At 59.1% G+C, this 21711-nt stretch overlaps 2 protein-coding genes across 4 annotated transcripts; one reads left to right on the forward strand and one right to left on the reverse strand.

Annotated features, from left to right (window-relative positions):
- On the forward strand, positions 1-11399 carry LOC125628341 (ras-related protein Rab-1A). Of its 3 annotated transcripts, none has more exons than XM_048833310.2 (7): positions 5-153; positions 2335-2444; positions 2907-2979; positions 3789-3884; positions 7549-7644; positions 8534-8665; positions 8849-11399. In XM_048833310.2, the coding sequence occupies exons 2-7, from the start codon at positions 2422-2424 to the stop codon at positions 9074-9076; spliced, it is 648 nt and encodes a 215-aa protein (XP_048689267.1). In that variant the 5' UTR covers positions 5-153; positions 2335-2421; the 3' UTR covers positions 9077-11399. The 3 variants fall into 3 exon arrangements, with proteins under 3 accessions (XP_074978744.1, XP_048689267.1, XP_048689268.1); XM_048833311.2 differs by lacking the exon at positions 5-153 and adding an exon at positions 254-335; XM_075122643.1 differs by lacking the exon at positions 3789-3884 and having other exon boundaries at positions 1-153.
- A 3068-nt stretch (positions 11400-14467) lies between these two features.
- Positions 14468-21385, reverse strand: LOC125628380 (ribonuclease Oy). Its single transcript, XM_048833376.2, has 10 exons — positions 21301-21385; positions 20869-20953; positions 19837-19894; positions 18182-18249; positions 18044-18101; positions 17267-17331; positions 16710-16823; positions 15452-15500; positions 15195-15269; positions 14468-14751 (listed from the first exon to the last, which is right to left on the reverse strand). Exons 2-10 carry the CDS (start codon positions 20946-20948, stop codon positions 14584-14586), a joined length of 735 nt encoding a protein of 244 aa, XP_048689333.1. The 5' UTR covers positions 20949-20953; positions 21301-21385; the 3' UTR covers positions 14468-14583.
- Between the last annotated feature and the right edge of the window lie 326 nt (positions 21386-21711).

Here is a 21711-nt window from a genome sequence, read left to right on the forward strand (position 1 = left end):
AGCCGGGGGGGTGTCTTTGCTGACACGTCCCCGGACGGGATTGGGGTGCATCGCCGGGATCGCCCCTCCCCTTTTGGAAAGGGATCGGCGCTGCACCTGCTCAGGGGCAGGGGGGAGCGATCGGGCTGGAAGGGGGACCCCCCCCGCACCCAGGTACCAGCTCTTTTGCTCTCTCTAGCGACCTGGGGGAGATACTGAGGACCGCTTCCCCCCCCCCGCCCCAGGCTGGGCTCGGGGGTTGGGGGTGCTACAGCCCTGGGGGGGCGGATGAGCGGGGAGGATGCTGCAGTCCGGGCCTGGGAGACATCTTACTGCATCTTCCTGTCCGGCTCAAGGTGCCTGAGCTGGGGGGGCTGCTTCCTTTGCGGCTGCGGGGGGGGACAGAGGGAGTAGATCGGGGTACAGGCAGGGGGGCTTCTGGGGAGGGGCTGGGGTATGGGCACGGGGGACAGGCTTCAGGGGGGATTGGGGGCGCTGGGGTATAGGAACTGGGGGAAATAGGGGGGAGAAGGTCTCGGGGAGAGGGAGCAGTTTTTTGGGGGGGCAGGCTGCATTACCTGCAGCTGCCTGAGGGAGGGAACGGTGCGGGGGGGCAGGGGTTACACCCCTAGGGCTGGGGTAACAGTTGTGCAGATATGGGGCAGCCTCGCTGAGCCTGCTGGGAGGCTGGGGAGGTGGAATGGGGGGGGGTTCCTGGGTCTAGCCTCTCGTGTCCCCTAGAATGGAGCCCCTTGTGCCCCCCACCCAGAGATGCCTCCAGGCCCAGCCTAGCTGCCAAGTATCCAATTCCTCCCCCACCCCGGGGGGCTGGCCCATGTGGGAAGGGGGTAAACTCCCCCCCACCTGCCTGCCTGCCGCCCCCTCATCCTGATTAAACTGGCCAGCTCCTGCCATGAGCCTCCCCCTAAATCTTGTCTGGGCTGCTGCTTGGGAGGCAACTAAGGGATGGGAGTGGGGTGGAGGAGTTGCTGGGAGACAGGACTCCTGGGTTCTATTCCCGGCTCTGAGAGGGGAATAGGATTGGGGGTGGGAGGCAGGACTCCTGGGTTCTGTTCCCGGCTCCGAGAGGGGAATAGGATTGGGGGTGGGAGGCAGGACTCCTGGGTTCTATTCCTGGCTCTGAGAGGGGAATAGGATTGGGGGTGGGAGGCAGGACTCCTGGGTTCTGTTCCCGGCTCTGAGAGGGGAATAGGATTGGGGGTGGGAGGCAGGACTCCTGGGTTCTATTCCCGGCTCTGAGAGGGGAATAGGATTGGGGGTGGGAGACAGGACTCCTGGGTTCTGTTCCCGGCTCTGAGAGGGGAATAGGATTGGGGGTGGGAGGCAGGACCCCTGGGTTCTATTCCCGGCTCTGAGAGGGGAATAGGATTGGGGGTGGGAGGCAGGACTCCTGGGTTCTATTCCCGGCTCCGAGAGGGGAATAGGATTGGGGGTGGGAGGCAGGACTCCTGGGTTCTATTCCTGGCTCCGAGAGGGGAATAGGATTGGGGGTGGGAGGCAGGACCCCTGGGTTCTATTCCCGGCTCTGAGAGGGGAATAGGATTGGGGGTGGGAGGCAGGACTCCTGGGTTCTATTCCCGGCTCCGAGAGGGGAATAGGATTGGGGGTGGGGAGGCAGGACTCCTGGGTTCTGTTCCCGGCTCCGAGAGGGGAATAGGATTGGGGTGGGGAGGCAGGACTCCTGGGTTCTATTCCCGGCTCTGAGAGGGGAATAGGATTGGGGGTGGGAGGCAGGACCCCTGGGTTCTATTCCTGGCACTGGGAGGGCGGGGGGTCTAGTGGTTGGAGCAGGGAAGGCTGGGAGCCAGAACTTTGTGGGCTGGGGTGTGCATTTTCTGTTCCAGCTCTGGGGCCCCCTCAGTCCCTGTGTGACCTTGGGATGTCCTTTCCCTTCTCCACAGTTCCGTGTCCCCATCAGTGACGTGGGGGTGAAAGCCTGATTTCCAGAATGGGTTGCTGGGGGTAATTCACTGGTGTGTGAAGATTCTGGGATGAGAGGAGCCAGGGAAGCACAATGCATTATTATGGAGTAGAGCAGGGGGGTTGAGAGCCAGGACTCCTGGGTTCTAGCCCCAGTTCTGGGAGGGGAGTGGGGTCTAGTGGTTAGAGCAGCGGTGGCAACTTGAGAGGCAGGACTTCTGGGTTCCATTCCCAGCTCTGCCACCAGTTTCCCTGACCTTGGGCACATCACTTCCTTTCTCCGTGCCTGTTTCCCCATGGGTAAAATGGAAATAACCCCCTCCATCCCATTTTGGGTGGGGGATTTAGACTGCACCAATTAATCCCTCCTGTCTCTCTCCTGCACCCCCATCCTTCCCGTCACTGGCCTTGCAGGATCCAGCAAGAACCTGGGGATCCCCTGCCCCCCTCCCTTGAAGCAGCACCATCTCTGAGCGGAAACCCTGACGCCCCTGCACCGTCATGTCGACCATCAATCCAGAGTAGTGAGTCTGGGCTGCCAAAACCAGGGGTTGCATCGCATGGCTGGCAGGAGGTGGGAGGGATGCTGAGCAAAAGGTGGCTTTTGTGTGCAATGAGTTGGGTGGGTCTCAGCACAGATCTCTCAGAGAACGGAACAGGACCAGTTGGGGGGAGGTGTCTGTATGCATATCGGGTGGGGGGGGAGCCCTGTGTTCTCCTGGCAGACATTAGAAGGGATGCGGGTGGTTGCTGAGGTCCTGGGGCTTATGAGCAGGATGATGTCGCTCCCTGTTGGCCGCCCACAGCCACTGCGACCACCCGCCCTGACCAGAGAGCCACTATTGGGGGCTGGCGGCTCCCGCGCTGGGTCCGTCGTTGGATCCCTGCTGGCAGCCGTTTGGCTGCAGTGGAAGCGGGGGGTTACTCAGCTGCTAGAATTGCCCCCCCAGGCATTTCAGAGCGTCACCCTCCCCTCTCCCCAACAGCGACTACTTGTTCAAACTCCTCCTGATCGGGGACTCCGGGGTCGGCAAATCTTGTCTCCTGCTGCGCTTCGCGGTGAGTATCCGAGATGGTTAATTCTTAGGTGTATTACGGTAGTGTCCAGGCAACCTGCTCACAGACCAGCCCCCCATTGTGCCAGGTGCTGTACATTTGTATTGCTATTAGGTGTATTATGGTAGTGCCTAGAAGCCAGGTCACCCACCCCATTGGGCCCATGGACAGGCCTGACCCTAACAGCTCTTCCCCTCTCCAGGCCCAAGGAGGGAGAGAAAGCCAAGGGCCCTGCTGAAGGAATTTCTCCCATCAGGTGGGGGGAGCAAGAATGATGGGTGGGAACACAGTCTAGTGGGACAGAGCCAGGGGAGGGGTGGGAGCAGTGGAGGGGGAGAGAGGGACTGGGAATCAGGACTCCTGGCTTCTCTTTGCAGCTCAGTCAGCCACTCTCTGTGCGACCTTGAGCAAGTTGGTGCCTCGTTCCCTGCCTCAGTTTCCCTGTCTGTGATGTGATAAAAATACCATAAGGCCTGAACCAGAGGGTTGAGGGCTTGTACATCTTACTGGGGTAAAGCCACTGCCCTCTCCAGGATGGAATTGGAACTGCTCATCTGTGTGTCCTAGCCTCTATGCTGCTACGAGCTGATGGGGATTCTCCTTTAGCTCCGGTGGCTAGGCTTTTGGAGCAGAGGGAAACAGGTTCTAAGCCTTTTGTTGCTGTGAAGTTCCTAGGGGCCTTGGGGTGGGCAGCACAGGGGCACCATGATGGCTGTGGGGGCAGGAGGGAAGCACTCAGTCTGCGGAAGGCTGGGGGGCACTGCCGGGCTCCCCCCTGCCCCATCACTCGCTGTCCCTCCTCTCTTCCCCAGGATGACAATTACACTGACAGCTACATCAGTACCATTGGGGTGGACTTCAAGATCCGGACCATTGAGCTGGAGGGGAAAACTATCAAACTCCAGATAGTGAGTTCATGGCACTCGGGGTTATCAGGACCCCTGCGTTCCATTCCCAGCTCTAGGAGGAGAGTGGGGTCTACTGGTTAGAGCGGGGGGGCGGGGCTGGGAATTGGTCTCCTGGGTTCTGTGGGCTCTGGGAAGGGAGTGTGAGGTCTTGTGGATAGATTTAGGAGCCAGGGTCAGAGGTTCAACACACTGAACGAAATACAGACCCGGCTGCAAAAGTGAGAAGCCTCCCCCTGCCTCCCCCAGCTCCTGACCCCACCTCTCGCCCCCACCCATGAGGTTGGGAGGTTGCATCCAGACTCAGCTGAGGCCGTGACTCAGATATGATGACGCTCCCGCCTTCCTGACAGGCTAAAATCTCCTGGCATTTCCCCTGCGTTCTCAGGAGATTTCAGCTGCCCCAGACCAAGGGATACAGACTCTGCCCCAGTGCGGAGTCTGAGCCGGAGCTGGGTTCAGATCGGGCCCCAACCCAAAGGGAAGTCGGGGTGGATCTGAAGTTGCTTTCTGACCCATCTCAACACTCCAATGAGGACAGTGGGGGAGACCTTAAAATTGTTCAGGGTGTTGCTGCATCTGATACACGCAGGGAATGGAAGGAGGGGCCCAGCACCAAGGAAGTATACATGGGAATAGCGCGAGCGTGTCGGGGCAAAATCAGGAGAGCCCAGGCAAGGAATGAGTTACGGCTGGCAAGGAAGGTTAGAGACGACAGGACGGGGTTCTTCAAATAAGTCAGATGAAAAAGAAAGATCATGGACAGTGTGGGCTCGCTGGAGAAGGTGAGCTGGGAACGGAAGATGGTAGGAACGCAGAGCAGCTCAATGCCTACCTCGCCTCAGTCTGTAACATGTGACCGGACGACTAGCGGAATTACCGCAGACAATGAAGGGGACGGGAGGCAGGTCGGGATAAGTAAAGAACACGTCACAGATCTTCTGACCAATCTGAATGAAGTCAAATCAGGAGGGCCGGATGCTCTTCACCCAGGCTACTGCAGGAATTAGCTGAAGAAATCGCGGAGCCACTGGCGATAATACTTACAAACACCTGGGTGACAGGTCCCGGAAGACTGGAGAAGGGCCAGCGTGGAGCCCATCTTTTCAAAGGGGGAGCCGGGGAGCTGTAGACCAGTCAGCCTGGCTTCGATACCTGGAAGCTACTGGAGCCAGATATAAACCATTCCACTGGCGAATGCCTGGAGGCCGGAGGGGTGATCACTAGCAGCCAGCATGGGTTTGCCAAGAACAAATCCTGCCAAACCAGCGTGATTCCCTTCTTTGACAGCGTAACTGGTCTGGTGGATGGGGGAATGCGGTGGACATCCTATACCTGGACTTCAGCAAGGCTTTTGACACAGTCCCACGTGACATTCTGATAACTAAGCTGGAGAGATGCGGCTCGGCAGAACTACCATTAAGTGGATACGTAACTGGTTAAACAGCTGCAAACAAAGAGTAACTATTAATGGAACGATGTCGGATTGGAGAGAGGTCTCGAGTGGGGCTCCCCAGGGATCTGTTCTGGGTCCGGTGTTGTTTAACATCTTTATTAATGGCCTGGATGTAGGAAGAGAGAGGAGACTGATCATATTTGCAGGTGACACAAAGCTGGCAGGGCTGGGGGTGGGGTGGGGTTGCCAACGCTTTGGAGGACAGAGCGAAGATTCAGAGGGATCTTGATAAATTGGAGAACTGGGCTTGAAATTCAACACAGACAAATGGAAGGTGCTTCAGTTAGAGAAGAAAAACCAGATGCACAAATGCGGAATGGGGGGTAACCGGCTTGGCAGCAGCACGGCTGAGAAGGAGCTGGGTGTGGTGGATCCCAGCCCCAACGTGAGTCAGCAATGCGATGCTGTGGCCAAAAAAGCAAATGCAATTTTGGGTTGCATTAATACCTCCTGCAAGTCCTGGGAGGTGACAGTACCGCTCTGCTCGGCGCCGGCTGGGCCTCACCTGGAGACCTGTGTCCGTTGTATAGGAAAGACGTAGAGAAACTGGAAAGGGTCCAGAGGCGCGCGACAAAGATGATCAGAGGGTGGAACACAAGCCGTATGAGCAAAGGCTGAAGGAGCTGGGTATGGTTAGCTGGGAAAAGAGAGGAAAGGGGGACGCGGTAGTGGTCTTCAGATACTTGGAAAGCTGCCGTAAGAAAGCTGAAGAAAAGTCGTTCTCCCCTGCCACAGAGGGCAGGACAAGGGGCAGTGGGTTCAAACGACAGCCCAGCAGATGTAGATTAAATCTCAGGAAAAACTCCCTCGCTGTACGAGCAGCAGGACAATGGAACGGAGGCCTCGGGGGGTCGTGGAAGCTCCTTCGCTGGCGGTTTTCGAAAGGAGGCTGGAGCCGTCTGTCTTGGGTGGTTTAGACCCAGCAAATCCTGCACCTTGGCAGGGGGTTAGACTAGATGTCCCTTGCGGTCCCTTCTGACCCTGTGGTTCAATGATCTCTTCAACGGGGGTGCATGAGGGGGAGCTGGGGTCTGTTTTGGGGGTACAAGAGAGGGTGGGGTCTGTGGGGTGCATGGCAGGGCATCGAGGACCTGTGGGGATGGGGGCACAGGGTAGGACATCTGGGGTCCCTTTTGGAGTGCAAGCAGCACTAGAGTCAACTGGGGGTCTGGAGGCTGTGTGGGCCTAGGATAGGGGATCTGCATTCTGTAGGGCCTGGGAGCTGGCATGTGAGCTGGCAGGGCTGTGGGGTACAGAGTGGGGGGCTGTGTGGGTCCAGGATAGGGGTTCTGTGGGGCCTGGGAGCTGGAATGCAAGCTGGCAGGGCTGGGGGGTACAGAGTGGGGGGGCTGTGTGGTCCAGGATAGGGGACCTGGGTTCTGTGGGGCCTAGGAGCTGGAATGCAAGCTGGAAGGGCTGGGGGTTGGGGGGTACAGAGTGGGGGGCTGTGGGGTATAGGAGATCTAGGATCAGTGTGGGGCACAGGGTGTGTGTGATTGCCTTTTAGAAGCTGCATTTAATAAACTACAAACCAGCCTGCTGAGGCCGATTTTCCCCTTTTGCCCCGTGGGGCTCATCCCGGGGTGGGAAGGAAGCCTCCGGTCCACCCTCAACCCTTATGGGTCCTGTTCTGCTCCGTTCAGACGCCCCACAGCAGAGCCCAGCTGAAGTGAAGCTGACCGGGAGCAGCCATTTACCAGCTGTGACTGTGGGGGCGGCAGGATCCGTCCAACAGCTGATCCCACCCTCCAATCCCAGCCCCGTTCCCCAGTGGGGGCCCCCCGCCCCCCAAGGCTCCTTGCTGATCCACCGTCTGCCAGTCCCCCCTGCACAGGACTCCAATCTTTCTCACCTGCCAGCCCCTCTGTGCCAAGAATGTCCCCTTGAAACTCCCCTCCCGCCCTGCGCAGGGGTCCTCCCCGGCTGGCTGGCAAAAGGGGCCTGCTCCCAGTCACGGGAGGCTGAAAGCAGAGTCTATTTCTGACTCTGGGGAGGAATGTTGGCCAGAGGCTAGAGCTGCGGGGTTGGGAGTCCGGACTCCTGGGTTCTATGGGCTAACCGGGCAGAGGATTCAGAGCCAGGACTCTGGGGTTCTATCCCGGGCTCTTGGAGGCCGTATGGTGCACGGGGCTGGGCGCCAGGACTCCTGGGTTCCCTTTCTAGTTGTGGGAAGGAGCATGGTCTATGTGTCTTTCTTTCCCTGCCCTGCAGTGGGACACAGCCGGCCAGGAGCGCTTCCGGACGATCACGTCCAGTTACTACAGAGGTGCCCACGGTATCATCATTGTGTATGATGTAACGGACCAGGTGAGTCTGACCACAGAGCCCTTCCTAAGGGAGGGCGTTTTGCTAGGTATGGACTTGCTATAGCCCTTGGCTATAAATGACTGGCGCTTATCCGTGTTCTTCATCCTGAAATATTTCACAACCTAGATCTGTAGGTTTGGGGTGGGACGTGGCAGCTGTTTGTGCCAGGATCATGTCACTCCGCACTGAGATGCAGCCACCTCTGGGGTGGGGCACAGTGGCTCTATATACAGGGATCATGTCACCTAGTGGAGGGATAAAGCTACCTTTGCGTTTGGATGTGGCAGCTGTTTCAACAGCAGTATAGAAACTATGCAGCATTTTAAGGCGGGAAGGGAAGGAGAATCCAGTATCCCAATGGAAGGGCAGAGGAAAGTTGAATGGTATCTGCATGGGGATTTGGTGTTTACATTAATTGCCCTTTTTTTGGCTTGTGTGTAGTAGATACAGACCTGGCCAGGAGTATTTGTGTCTCTTTAAGAGGGCAGCTGCTCCAAGACTGGCTAGCTCCGTTGCTTGGGGGCGGGGCTATGGAGCCTTTCCCTCCAGGCTGTGGGTTCAAGCCCCACTCAGGGGAGTAATGCCTGAGAGTCGCTCCCAATTAATGGCCGCTTTGGGTGTGACAGAAGCTGGTGGGTCTCAGTCCAGTTTGGATGGCAAGGTGCCCTTTATTTGAGTTGCCATGTTCCCCTGACTTGTATCCCCACCCATTTGGGGATGGACTAGGTGAAGGCTGATGGGCCTGCCCCCAGCTGTAGGTGGGGTTTAGACTGCAGGCGAGGCTCTTGCCTTGATCCCCTGGGAGCAGGTCTTCCCAGAGGGAATCAGGGAAGCGCTGGGCCCCTGGAGACGCCGCTCTCGGAGCCTCTCCCATCTCCGCTCCCCGCAGGACTCGTTCAGCAACATGCACCTGTGGCTGGAGGAGATCGGCCGCTACGCCAGCGAGAACGTCAACAAGCTGATCGTGGGCAACAAGAACGACCTGACCTGCAAGAAGGTGGTGGATTACACCACGGCCAAGGTCAGTACCGGGGGCGGAGGGGCAGAATAGTGCACGTGTCGCACGCTCATGCACACTTAAACACCAGCCCACAAGCACCGGGGGGAGGGCTCCGGTGAAAAACCCAGAGATCCTGGACTGAGGCATGGGAGAGGGGAGGATCTGCCCGGCACTAACCGTGGCCTTTCGTGTTCCCCGGGGCAGGAGTACGCGGACGCACTGGACGTGCCGTTCCTGGAGACCAGCGCCAAGACCTCCACCAACGTGGAGCAGGCCTTCGTCACCATGGCGGCCGAGATCAAGAACCGGGTGGGCAGCGGCCTCCCCCACAGCGACAGCCGCCAGCCCATCCCCCGCATCCAGAGCGCCCCCCTGCGGCAGGGCCGGGCCGGCGCGGGGGAGGGCGGCGACGGAGGTGCGGGCTGCTGTTAGGGAGGGGGTTTACCCCCCCCCCACCACCACCACCACCTACCCCGTGGTGGGGAGCTTCTCCGTGTCTGGGACTACGGCTGGGGGCCAGGACTGCTGGGCAGGGGGGGCCCTTTGCAGCACCCTATTTATCTGCAATAGATTTTTACAGGCTGCGGTCCAGCTCCCCTTATCCCTCTCCAACCCCGTGGGTGCACCCTCCCCCTTCGCTAGCCCAGAGACACTCAGGGCCGGCTACTGATCCGGGCTCCTGGCTGGCTCCGCTACTCAAGATCCATCTTCCCCTCCCCCCGTCATTCCCGACTCCCCGCTGCATGGCCATACAGCCAGCCCTGCTCTGCACCCTTCAGGCCTCTGGAAGGGGACAAGCTGCTCCGAACGGAGCCGGGCCCGGGAAGGAGTCCCCCGAATGCTGGAGGACGTGCGACGCCTTCCTGCGTGGAGAAGAAAGTGGCTTCTCGTTAAGAGGACCCAGCCACAGACCGAGCAGCAAGGAACTGTGCTGTGAGGCCCAGGACAAAAGCGGAAAGCGCCGTAGTTTGCTTCCCCTCTTAACGCAGCCTCATGGGAGTCTGGTGCCAAATTAGCATCTTTTCCATGCCCAAACGTGAATGCTTGAATTTCTCCCCCGTCAGCTCCAGACTGAAGAGTGGCTTGAAAATTCAAAGCTTGGGTGGAAAGGCGACTCGAGCCGGGTCTCTAAGGCGATTTCTGACAGCAGGGGCCTTGTTAATCCAGAGTGCGATCCCGTGGCTGGGCGGAGTCAGCTGGAAATCGGGGTGCAGGTTTTTAACACCATGGGTGTTTAATCCAGAGTGAGATCCCGTGGCTGGGCGGAGTCAGCTGGAAATCGGGGTGCAGGTTTTTAACACCATGAGTGTTTAATCCAGAGTGAGATCCCGTGGCTGGGCAGAGTCAGCTGGAAATCGGGGTGCAGGTTTTTAACACCATGGGTGTTTAATCCAGAGTGAGATCCCGTGGCTGGGCAGAGTCAGCTGGAAATCGGGGTGCAGGTTTTTAACGCCATGAGTGTTTAATCCAGAGTGAGATCCCGTGGCTGGGCAGAGTCAGCTGGAAATCGGGGTGCAGGTTTTTAACACCAGGGGTGTTTAATCCAGAGTGAGATCCCGTGGCTGGGCGGAGTCAGCTGGAAATTGGGGTGCAGGTTTTTAACGCCATGAGTGTTTAATCCAGAGTGAGATCCCGTGGCTGGGCGGAGTCAGCTGGAAATCGGGGTGCAGGTTTTTAACGCCATGAGTGTTTAATCCAGAGTGAGATCCCGTGGCTGGGCAGAGTCAGCTGGAAATCGGGGTGCAGGTTTTTAACGCCATGAGTGTTTAATCCAGAGTGAGATCCCGTGGCTGGGCAGAGTCAGCTGGAAATCGGGGTGCAGGTTTTTAACACCAGGGGTGTTTAATCCAGAGTGAGATCCCGTGGCTGGGCGGAGTCAGCTGGAAATTGGGGTGCAGGTTTTTAACGCCATGAGTGTTTAATCCAGAGTGAGATCCCGTGGCTGGGTGGAGTCAGCTGGAAATTGGGGTGCAGGTTTTTAACGCCATGGGTGGTGAGCCATTGGAAGAGCTCTCTCAGAGCCGGGCTGGGTCCTCCATCACTCTGGCGTCTCAGCAAGATTGTATGCCTCGTTCTCGAGCCGAGCTAGCTCCACCACCAGGTAGGGGCTGAATGCTGGAATTATGGTTGTGAGGCACCGGTCCGGGTTACACAGGAGGTCCTATGGGATGAGCAGAATGGGTCCTTCAAAACTTACGCGAACGGGGAGCTTTTTGGCTGGAAAGATTTGAAGGAGGGTCAAATTTCAATCCTGCCTCCCTGGCAGAATTTCCCCCCCTCCGCCTTTGCTCCCAACTGAGGTTTTTAAAAGCTGCCTCCACCCCATGGGGGGGGAGAGTTTGGCAAGATCCCTCCCCACTGAGTGTGGCCATGGAGGGACGAGGACCTTGCCGGGTGAATTGGCTCTAGCGTGTTCTGTGCTGGACGGTCCCTGTCCTGAGGGGTGGGGGATTTGAAGGGATGAGTGTTTGATGGGGGCTTGGGGGGGTGGCGGGGTTGAAATGGCAGCTGGGTTAATAGACTTGCTGGAAAATTTGCCCTCGGTATTTATCTTATTGCCTTTGAAATACAGTTAACTCTCTAAACAGCGGCTTGTCTGCCAGGGCTTGACTAGCAGCAGCCACCGCTGGCGGTAGGTCGTGGGGCCTAGAAATGGCACGTGCCGGCAGGGGACGGCAGTTTATTCCTGCTATTTAACACCGCTGAGATTTTTAGGGCTTGCCGGTGCCCTACGAATTAAAGGCTTCACCTACAATGGATTCTTAGAGCTTTGCATCCGTCCAGCTCAAAGCACTTTGCAAAGCAGAGCCCCAGCCGTAGCTCCATTTACAGGTGGGGAAACTGAGGCACGGAGCAGGGAAGTGGCTCACTCATGGGCCCCCAGCAGGCCCAGGGGTTGTGCTAGGAATAAGATTTGGGTGGCCATTGCTCTAACCCCTCGGCCATGCTCCCTCCTGCCTGCATCATATTCCCCAGCCAGCAGGCCCCAACTACCTCCCTGGGGCTCTTGCTTTTCTTAAGGCCAGCCTGAAGTGACTCGAAGAACCGCTGGCAGCTTTGGAGCAGAAGGAAAGGTTAAACGAAATGGGCCAGTCACGCGAATCGTTCACAGCTGAGGAACGGGACGTAGGACAGCCACGGGGAGCCAAAAAATCTCACAGAGACACAGGCATGGGGGACCAGGTGACCTAAAATAGTTTGGCTCTCACTGCGTGGCCAGCTGTGAGCCTTTAATGTCTCTAGGGAACAGAGAGACGACGCTCAGGCTGTACGGTAGTGTTTAGTTTAACCTTGGTCCAAAGCAGCTGATTGTGTAAGGCCCCCGGCCCTCCGCATTAAAGGTCTGCAGGCATCTACACCGCTCCTTGGTGTCACCCCAACCTAGAGCCATGCACCCCCCTAGCATCCCACACACACTATTAATTTCAATGGGAATGAGGCACCTAAATCCCTTCCAGGAGCCAGGCCAAGCCCTCTGAGCACGGGCAGCGGTGCCCCCATATTCAATGCGATGGCTCATACTTTGGCTTGCAACCATTACTAGCAGCTCAATGGGCCGGCGAAGGCCCCAGAAAGGCAAAGGCATGCCGCAGCCACCGGTGATCTCGCTGTGCCGGGTGGCAGACGATCGCTCAGGCTGGTGCAGAGCATGGGCGGGGCACAGCAGGTGAACGGAGAAGGGGGTGAGCCTGGAGGAGCAAGGACGGGGGGTGGTACCTCTCAATGCAGCCGTGGGGGCAACCCATCTGAAGCCCTGTTCTGATGGTCGCCCTTCAGCAGGGCTGTGGACACGCGGTGACCTTTCCAACAAGCCATGAGAACGACCCCAGGTGTGTAAAATCTGTCTGAGAGACAACAACAGCTCAATCTAGCTACTGGATGAGTGTCATAACCGTTGGAGACGCTTCCCTGCACTTGTGGGGGGCGTGTCTCTCACTCGGACGCTTCCCGCCCCAGCTGTACATCTCCAATCGCTCTCCTCTAGCTCGAACCAGGACTTGCCGGGCCAGCGTCTCCGGCTTCAGTCTCTTATGGCTGAATCTAGTTGCCGGAGCAGGCCATGGACAGGAAGCCAACGGGGCAAGGGCAAGTGTTTCAGTCATTGACAGCCTCACGCACACCACGCGGGTGCCTGGAGGTGGCGGCGGGCAGGGGGGCAAGGCACAACACCAATCTGGTGCCCGAAGCAATCAGTACAGGGAGGTTGGCAGCTGCAGTGTGCCGACAGGGTTGAACCAGCCAGCCCACGCTGGGAACGCTACAGCCCTGGCAATGCAAAGCCCACTCCAATGAAAAGTGGCCATTGGTCACAGCCCAGCCTGTTACTGGCCCAGCTCTGGCCCCTCTCCCATGCAGCATGGCAAAGTTTTTCACACAACGCACAGTCAACCTGTGGAACTCCTTGCCAGAGGATGTTGTGAAGGCCAAGAGCATAACAGAGTTCAAAAAAGAACTAGATAATTTCATGGAGGATAGGTCCATCAGTGGCTGTTAGCCAGGACGGGCACGGACGGTGTCCCTAGCCTCTGTTTGCCGGAAGCTGGGAATGGGCGATAGGGGATGGATCACTTGGTGATTCCCTGTTCTGTTTATTCCCTCTGGGGCACCTGGCACTGGCCACTGTCAAAAGACAGGACGCTGGGCTAGACGGACCTTTGGTCTGACCCAGCATGGCCGTTCTCATGTTCTTAAGAGCCCTACCCCAACTCTCTAAATTTGCAAGCGTGTCTAGATTTTACTCCTTCCAGGCCTCTCCTGGGCCAGTTATCTTGGGTATTCCTGGCAGGATCGGTGGCCAGACCCTCCTGGGCTAGTTCACTTCCTAGCTGGTGAAGTTGTCCTCCGGGGTCTGACTGGGGGGGAGGCACCATGGAAATCTGGGAAGGGGATGGGAGCAGGAACAGGGCCTGGAAGCATGTGGCATGACAGGCCCAGAGGAGGAGGCCTGGGAGAGGGCAGGGTTCTGAGCGATGTAATAGAATTAGATGGGGCATGTGGCACGGGGAGCCGTGTGATGGGCTCGGACAGGGATGCCCAGTCCTAGACATGGCTGGGGGAGATGGGTTAGGGGGACCCTCCCCGGGACTAGGTCCAGTGGGGCCAGACAGGTCTGCCCCATCCCAGCCTGGCTCTTACCTGTGGCTAGAGAGCTCAGGAAATAGGCCTCTGGCAGCTGCTCTGAGTCTACACAACACAAGAGAGAAAGTGCTGGCAATCCCACCGGGCGGGCAGGAGGAGCAGTTGCTTTAGGGAGCACCCAGAGCTCCCCCTGCACAAGTCAGGACTCCTGGGTTCCATTCCTGGCTCTGGGGGGGAGTGGAGTCCAGTGGTTAGAGCAGGGGGGCTGGGAGTCAGGACTCCTGGGTTCCATTCCTGGCTCTGGGAGAGGAGTGGAGTCTAGTGGTTAGAGCAGGGGGGGCTGGGAGTCAGGACTCCTGGGTTCCATTCCTGGCTCTGGGGGGGGAGTGGAGTCCAGTGGTTAGAGCAGGGGGGGCTGGGAGTCAGGACTCCTGGGTTCCATTCCTGGCTCTGGGAGAGGAGTGGAGTCCAGTGGTTAGAGCAGGGGGGCTGGGTTGGTAAGCTCAGCCTTGAGGGCCAGGCATTCCTGTTGTCACCCCCACCTCCTCACTGCCCCGCTTGTCTGTGCCAGGTACAGACGAGCGAGGCAGATGCCTTCTAGGGGGCACTCTCCCTTTACCCCCTCCGCCATGGAATTTGTTCCCCTTTTAACCACATTGGGTCCTGGATGCCTGGGTCCCGTGTAGCCAGCAGCCATGGTTCTGTAGCAGGCGCCATGCTAACAAAATAATCGCATGCACGAGATTCAGTAGCTCCTTCCCAAGGACTTTATTCTGGTGACAGGGCCCCTGATTTCCAGCTTTCCCTGGGGCTCTCTGCTGCTGAGCCACAAGACCCTCCAACCACACCCCCACCACCAGTCAGGGGCAGGGGTCCCGTGGGTTCTTCTGGTTCGGAGGGAAGTAGAAGACACGTCTCTGGTTTTCGCAGGGCCGGTAGGGGGAGAAATCCCAGGCTCCCTCCTCCAGGCACCCAGCAGAGAAGTTGCTGAAGAGCGAGACCTTGAGCTGCACCAGGACCTGGCGGGCCTGTGGCACAGTGGGAGGGAAGAAGGGTGGTGAGGCATAGAACTGAGGAGCAGAAGTAAAAGCTTTGCCATGCAGTGACCTGCGGAACTCCCTGCTGCAGGAGGGCCAGATCCTCTCATAGCTTCAGCAGAAGGCCCCAGAGGCTCAAGAAAAACACACAGCCCTACCCAGCCCCACGGCCCCATTTTCTGTGACCCCAAGCCCCTGCTTGGCCCCAGCACCCACAATCTCCCTGCCCAACCCCCATGTCCCATTCTCTGTTACCCAGTATCCCCTGGGGCTCTGCCCAACCCCAGCACCTCAGCCTCTGTTTTCCAGAGTGCCCCATAGGCTCTGCTCTCACCCAGTGCCCCATTGTTTATTACCCAGAATCCCTGGTGGTTCCTACCCTACCCCACAGCTGTTGCCCACAGGCCCCTGGAGAGCGCGAGAAAGGCACCCACCTGGTGGTCGGTCACACACTGCAGCTCATGCTCCTTCCCTAGGATGGGCACCAAAGCCTCCTGGAGGGTGTGGAGCTGTGGAGGCAGGATGGGACAGGTCAGCAAGCAGGACGCTGCAGGGGTGATGGGGGAGGGAGTTCCCCCCTCCACAAACCATCCTCCGCCGAGGGCAAACCCAGCTGGAAAAGGCCAGGGATCCCAAGGGGCGGGATGAGCTGAGCCCTAGGGAGTCTGTGGGGCAGGCGCGCTCGGGGTACCTGGTAGCTGTGATTGCAGGACGGGAGGATCCCGGCTCTCTGGAATGCTCTGTGCGAAAGGGAAAGGAATTGGGGTCAGACGGAGGGGCAGGGGGAGGTAAAATCACCCCACGACCCCCAGCATTGCAGTGCCACCAGAACACCAGCCTCCTCCATGAGCCCCGACCCCACCCCATAGAGCACTGCCCGAAGAGAGGGAGCCCCACCTTCCCCATAGACAGAACCACCACCCCCCCAACAGAGACCCTATTCACCCCATAAACATCCCCCTGAGAGAGAGTGCTGAACTGTAGATCGCCCTGCTGTAGCTCCCCCGAGAGACCCCAGTACTGTACATCGATCCCCGAGAGAAAGCCAGACCCCTGTTACAGATTGTCCCAACCCCAAACTGTACAGCCCCCTAAAAGAGAGATCCCCAACACTGAGCTCCCCTCACTATAATCCCCCAACACTGAGAGAATCCCCGCAACACTGAGGGATCCCCCAACACTGAGAGATCCCCAACTACAGATTCTCCAACACTGAGAGATCCCCGACTACAGATTCCCCAACGCTGAGAGATCCCCCCTCTATAGATCCCCAACACTGAGCTCCCCTCACTATAAGCCCCCAACACTGAGGGATCCCCCAACACTGAGAGATCCCCAACTACAGATTCCCCAACACTGAGAGATCCCCCCGACTACAGATTCCCCAACACTGAGAGATTACTGACAACAGATCCCCAAACACTGAGAGATCCCCCCTCTATAGATCCCCAACACTGAGCTCCCCTCACTATAATAGTTTTTAAGGTCAGGCTTGACAAAGCCCTGGCTGGGATGATTTAATTGGAGATTGGTCCTGCTTTTGAGCAGGGGGTTGGACTAGATACCTCCTGAGGTCCCTTCCAACCCTGATATTCTATGATTCTATGATTCTATGAATCCGCCGATACTGAGAGATCCCCCAGCACTGAGAGATCCCCTCACTATAGATCCCCCAACACTGAGCGATCCCCTCCATACAGAGCTCCACCCCCTAGATCCCTTCATGAGAGATCACCTTGTGGCAGATCCCCGTCTCCCCCATGAGGAATCCCAGTCGCGCAGCCCATAACCCAAAGCCAGTGAACGACCGAGCCCCTGCCCCGGTGGGAGCTTTGCTGTCACCAAGGGGTGGGGTGGGGTGGGGGTTGGAAGTGTGCCCCCCCCCTGCAGGGGGCTATTCTCCCTTGCTCTCCGGGCTGGCTGCCCGGCTCACCCCGTGCCCGGCTCACCCGTCGACGTTGTACGTGGTGCGCAAGCCGAGGGCCGCCCCGAAGTACTTGCTGGGGGAGCTCAAGGCCTCCATGCACCCAGCGCAGGTCCCGTGCTTCTGCCACTCTTCCCTCCTATGGTGGTGGGGGGGAAATAAATGCCCATGAGTCAGTCACATCCCCCCCTCCAGGCCCCATGCTGGAAATCCAGACTGGGGGGGGGGGGCAGTGGGATCTGCCAGCCATGACACCCAACCCTATAGGGCAGCCTCCACACACCCACCTGTGCCTATGGCCTCTTGAGTATCCTCTCTACCGCCTCCCCACCACCCTCCCACCCAGCTTTCTCCTCTGCAGCTTCCCCCCCCACAGCTCCCTCCCCTGCAGTGCCCCCCCCCACGCTTTCTCCCTGCAGCTTGCCCCATTTCGCACCCCGAGTCTCAGCTCTAACCTCCCCCCACATGTCCACAGCGGATTCCCCCCTGGATCCCCTACCCTCCACCACCAACCCAGCCGCTCCTCCCCCTGATGGGCCTGAGATTCCCCCCCCCCCAACACTCCCCGGCCACCCCACTCACCAGAATTTGAAGCTGCTGGCGTTGAGGAAGCTGGGCCAGTGCTGGGCCAGCTGCTGGGGCAGATCCTGGCGTAGGAGAGAAAAGCAGGTAAGGCTGAGAGGCCCCTCCCTTGTCCTGGGCCGGGGGGGGAGAGGGGTCCCACAATTTGGCCCAGGGTCACCCTCCCCTGTACAGAGGAGACACCAGATCCCAGCAGGCTGCACTCCAGCTCCATCCCCCCTGAGATGAGACCACAATCCATCAGTGCCCCCCAAGCCGGGGAATCACCCCTTCCTCCCCATCCCCCCTGTCAGGACTCCAAGAGGAGGCAGCAGCCCCCCCCCAGTCTCTCAGCCACGTACCCCTAGGGTGGAGTCACATAAGGGGGGATTTATTCTTTCCATTCCTCAGATCTAACCCTCAGCCCTGCTCTGCCCGTATATGATTCAGGGTCTGGAGCAGTTGGCCCCTTACCCACGGCTACCTAGGAGACTCCAGGAGAAGGGACTAGATTCCCCACGGCTTTGCATCCATTCACACCAGTACCTCTCTCACACATGGGGAAACTGAGGCACCCAGGGGGGAGACTTTGCCCGCCCAAGGTCAGACAGGGAGTATGTGGAAGAGCCAGGAACAGAACCCAGGAGTCCTGGCTTTCAACACCCACCCCACTCTAACCACTAGACTCCCCTCCCCTCCCCTCCCAGAGCTGGGCAGAGAACCCAGGAGTCCTGGCTCCCAGCCCTGCTGTGGTTGGATCAGGATGTCTGGATGTGGGGTCAGCAGGGCATCACTTACCATCAGGTCAGAGGGGAAGAGCTGCCAGCAGCTGCAGCAGTTCATGACATTGCTGGGCCTGGGATCAAGGGGCACAGAGTCAGGGGAAAGGCCACTTTGACCCCACGCCTCCCACCTGCCTCGAGGGGCGTCTCTCACCAGAGCCCGTGGATGGTCCAGCTGTTGGCAGACTCCGGGATGACACAGTCGAACCTCGGCCCTAGAGCCTCCAGGCAAAGGAAGGGGAAATGGTCACGTCCCAGTTTAGCCCACCACCCCTCACTGAGCTATTTCCACTGGAATCAGGACTCCTGGGTTCTATTTCCAGCTCTGGGAAGGAAGTGGGGTCCAGTGGTTAGAGCAGGACTCCTGGGTCCTATCCCCAGCTCGGGGAAGGGAGTGGGGTCTAGTGGGTAGAGCAGAGGGCTCAGGAGCCAGGACTCCTGGGTTCTATCCCCAGCTCGGGGAAGGGAGTGGGGTCTAGTGGTTACGGCAAGGGGACAGGGTTCCAGTCTTGGCTCTCCCTGCCTGCCCTTGAGCCAATCACACCCCCTCCCCGTGCCTCATTTTCCCCATCAGTAGCACGGTGATACCACCACCTCCCCAGCCGGGGGCAGCAGGGTGTGAGCTTAACCTGATGCTGTTATAAACCAAAAAAATACCACCTGGGGACCCCTTCCCAGAACCGGGAGGGCGGGGGGGGGGGAGGGAGCCATGGGAGCACATGTTCCAGCTCAGGCTACCCTGCCCTGACGCACCCCGGGGAGTCCGCTCAGATGGTCGCCCGTCTACCCACAGGGGTTGTTTAGACCCATCCGACTGAAATGACAATATCCAGTCAGGCAGCGAGTGTCTCACGGTGCGGGGGAGGGCTAGGTTGTCACCCTGCTCCTACCCAGGGGTCGGACGCTCCATAACGCCAGCCAGAGGATCAGAGCAATGGGTCCATTTAGTTTGGCATTGCACCCCTGCGTCGGAGCTATAGGCCCATCTAACCTGGGATCCCCCACCCCCAGCCCCACCAGGTCCAGACCAGTCTAACCTGGTATTCTCCCCCACCTCAGGTCAGACCACAGATCCAGCCGGCCCCACGTCCCCTGCTCTAGGGCAGACCACAGACCCAGCCGGCCCCACGTCCCCTGCTCTAGGGCAGACCACTTACCTGGCTGGCCGCACATTCCTTGCCCTAGGTCAGACCACGGGCCCAGCTGGCCCCACGTCCCCAGACCTAGGTCAGACCACGGGCCCAGCTGGCCCCACGTCCCCAGACCTAGGTCAGACCACGGGCCCAGCTGGCCCCACGTCCCCAGACCTAGGTCAGACCACGGGCCCAGCCGGCCCCACATTCCCTGCCCTAGGTCAGACCACGGGCCCAGCCGGCCCCACATTCCCTGCCCTAGGTCAGACCACGGGCCCAGCTGGCCCCACATTCCCTGCCCTAGGTCAGACCATGGGCCCAGCTGGCCCCACGTCCTCAGACCTAGGTCAGACCATGGGCCCAGCCGGCCCCACATCCCCTGCTCTAGGGCAGACCACAGACCCAGCCGGCCCCATGTTCCCTGCCCTAGGTCAGACCACGGGCCCAGCCGGCCCCACATTCCCTGCCCTAGGTCAGACCACGGGCCCAGCATTGGCAAGCAGCCACCCCTGCTTTAAGTCCCTAATGTGTAATTCATACTGTGCATGTGGCTGTTCCACTTGCTACCTGTAGGTGGCAGCAGCAGCCAGGTATGGGGGCTGGAGGAGCAGAGGTGCTGTGGGGCAGGGATCAGATATAGGGGGGAAGGTTTGGGGGTGGGACAGCGGGCACTCACCACGCAGAATGATCCCGGCCACATCTGGACAAACTTCATGCACTTCCAGCTGCAAAACCTAGAGAGCAGAGCTTTGCAGAGACCACGCAGGGGCTGGGGCGGGTGCGGGGAAGGAGATGGGAAAGTGGAAAGGAAGGGTGGCCTAGTGGTAGGTGGCTTCAAATCCCAGCTCCCTACAGATTCCTTGGCCTTGGGTGAGTCACTTAGTCTGTGCCTCAGTTTCCCCATATGTACAATGGGGGTGATAGCCTAGCCCTGCCCTGCCTGGCAGGGGCGGGGTTGTGAGGATAAAAGTACCAAAGACTGAGGTACCGAGATGCTGCGGCAATGGGGGGGCTGCACAAGTAGCTAAGAGAGACAGGAAGTGGAAAATATGGAGCTGATTCGGAGTCACCCCCTTTCTGCACTTGGGACAGGGACAGGATGGAAGGTGGCTTTAAGCCCCCTTTGTCCTTTCCCCCGCCATCCCCATTCTTGGCCCTGCCAGGGCAGCCCTAACTCACACTCTGTCCCCTTAGGAGTGGAGAATAGGAACAGCACAAGGCCCTCCAGCCACGCTCCCGATCTGCCTCTGGGGGGCAGAGAATAGCCACAGCCCAGTGCGCTCCGGCCATGTCCCCAACCCACCTCCTACGCTGGGAGAGCCCCTGCAAGGTGGGGAGAGAGATTCCCAAGGGGCTTTCCCCAGCTCCTACCTCTGTGTTTCTTAACCAGACGTTGCACTCCACACGGTCACCAATGCTAAACCCTCCTCCCTGCCCCCTGGATGAGTGGGGAGAGTCCCTAGCTAGGGAATGCTCTGCAACTTGCTTGCAGGGCAGGTGGGGACTCGAAGCTGTAATCTAGGGTCAGTCCCCCCAGAATCCCCGTATGAAGCCAGCTGGGGATGGGGATCAGTGTGCCTACAGGTCCAGCGAGCTCTCAGCTGGTCCCTAAGAATAGGAACGGGGGCCCTGGACCCCTCTCTGCCCCCCCAGGGCTGGAGCCAGTGGGCACCAATGCAAAGGAGCACTCACTGCCGGTGGCACCTACCCGATTCGATCCACCTGCTCCTCCCGGAGCATCTCCGCTCCGGCCAGCCACAGGAACACCAGCAGAGCCCCACGCACCATCGTCCCTGCAAGGCAAGCGCCAAACCACTGACACGGGGGAGCAACGGCGGCCACAGTTGTCCCCGTACTGCACGGGCCATGTCCTGCCAAACCCCCCGGGGTGGCACCCGTCCTTGGTGGAAGTCACTGCCCAGGGGCGGATTCGGCCAGACATCTCTGGGTCTGTGCGCTGGGCAACTGCCACACACTGCCAGCACCCCAGGGTGGGAGCCCTGGGTTGGATCCGGCACCTCTCGGTTACCTCCCCGGGGGAGTTAATGGGGCTCACTAGGAGGAGGATGCTGGGGGCTGGGAGTCGGGAATCTGGAGGGATCTGGACTTGGAAAGCTCGGTTCACAAACTCCCAGCTTACCCTGCTCGGTCCGATCCGGCCGGCGCCAGAGAGAGAAGCTGCCAGGCCGAAGGGTGGAGCAGCCGGGGAGCCAAAAATGGAAACCCCTCGAGCTGGTTTCACTTCTTCATGCAGCAGAACACGCCCCTCGAGCACAGATGTCTGGGGACCGTGGAGGCCTTCAGCTGCCACCATCAGGAAGTTCGGTGGCTGGGTGGGTGCTGGGAGGGGGGGGTCTGGGGAGCTGCCCAAAGTGGATCCATGATGGATATTCCTCTTACTCCATACTCACTAAAGGGAAAGGATGGGGGGAGATCATCTCAGGTGAGGAGGTGCCTACCAGGGATTACAGAGGAGCAGTCCCAGGGCGCAGAGAATAATCAGTGCAGGGTGCTCCGGTCATGCCCCCGATCCACCCCCTATGGGCCCTGG

This window comes from Caretta caretta, chromosome 23, assembly GCF_965140235.1.
Source record: "Caretta caretta isolate rCarCar2 chromosome 23, rCarCar1.hap1, whole genome shotgun sequence".
NCBI lineage: Eukaryota > Metazoa > Chordata > Testudines > Cheloniidae > Caretta > Caretta caretta.

Coding starts and splice junctions, on each gene's coding strand:
- LOC125628341 (XM_048833310.2), top strand. CDS start 2,422: ATGTCGACCATCAATCCAGAGTA. Junction 2,980..3,788: donor GTCTCCTGCTGCGCTTCGCG/GTGAGTATCCGA, acceptor TCTCTTCCCCAG/GATGACAATTACACTGACAG. Junction 3,885..7,548: donor AAACTATCAAACTCCAGATA/GTGAGTTCATGG, acceptor CCTGCCCTGCAG/TGGGACACAGCCGGCCAGGA.
- LOC125628380 (XM_048833376.2), bottom strand. CDS start 20,948: ATGGTGCGTGGGGCTCTGCTGGTGTTCCTGTGGCTGGCCGGAGCGGAG. Junction 19,895..20,868: donor GAGCAGGTGGATCGAATCGG/GTAGGTGCCACC, acceptor TCTGCTCTCTAG/GTTTTGCAGCTGGAAGTGCA. Junction 17,332..18,043: donor TCTTCCCCTCTGACCTGATG/GTAAGTGATGCC, acceptor CTCCTACGCCAG/GATCTGCCCCAGCAGCTGGC.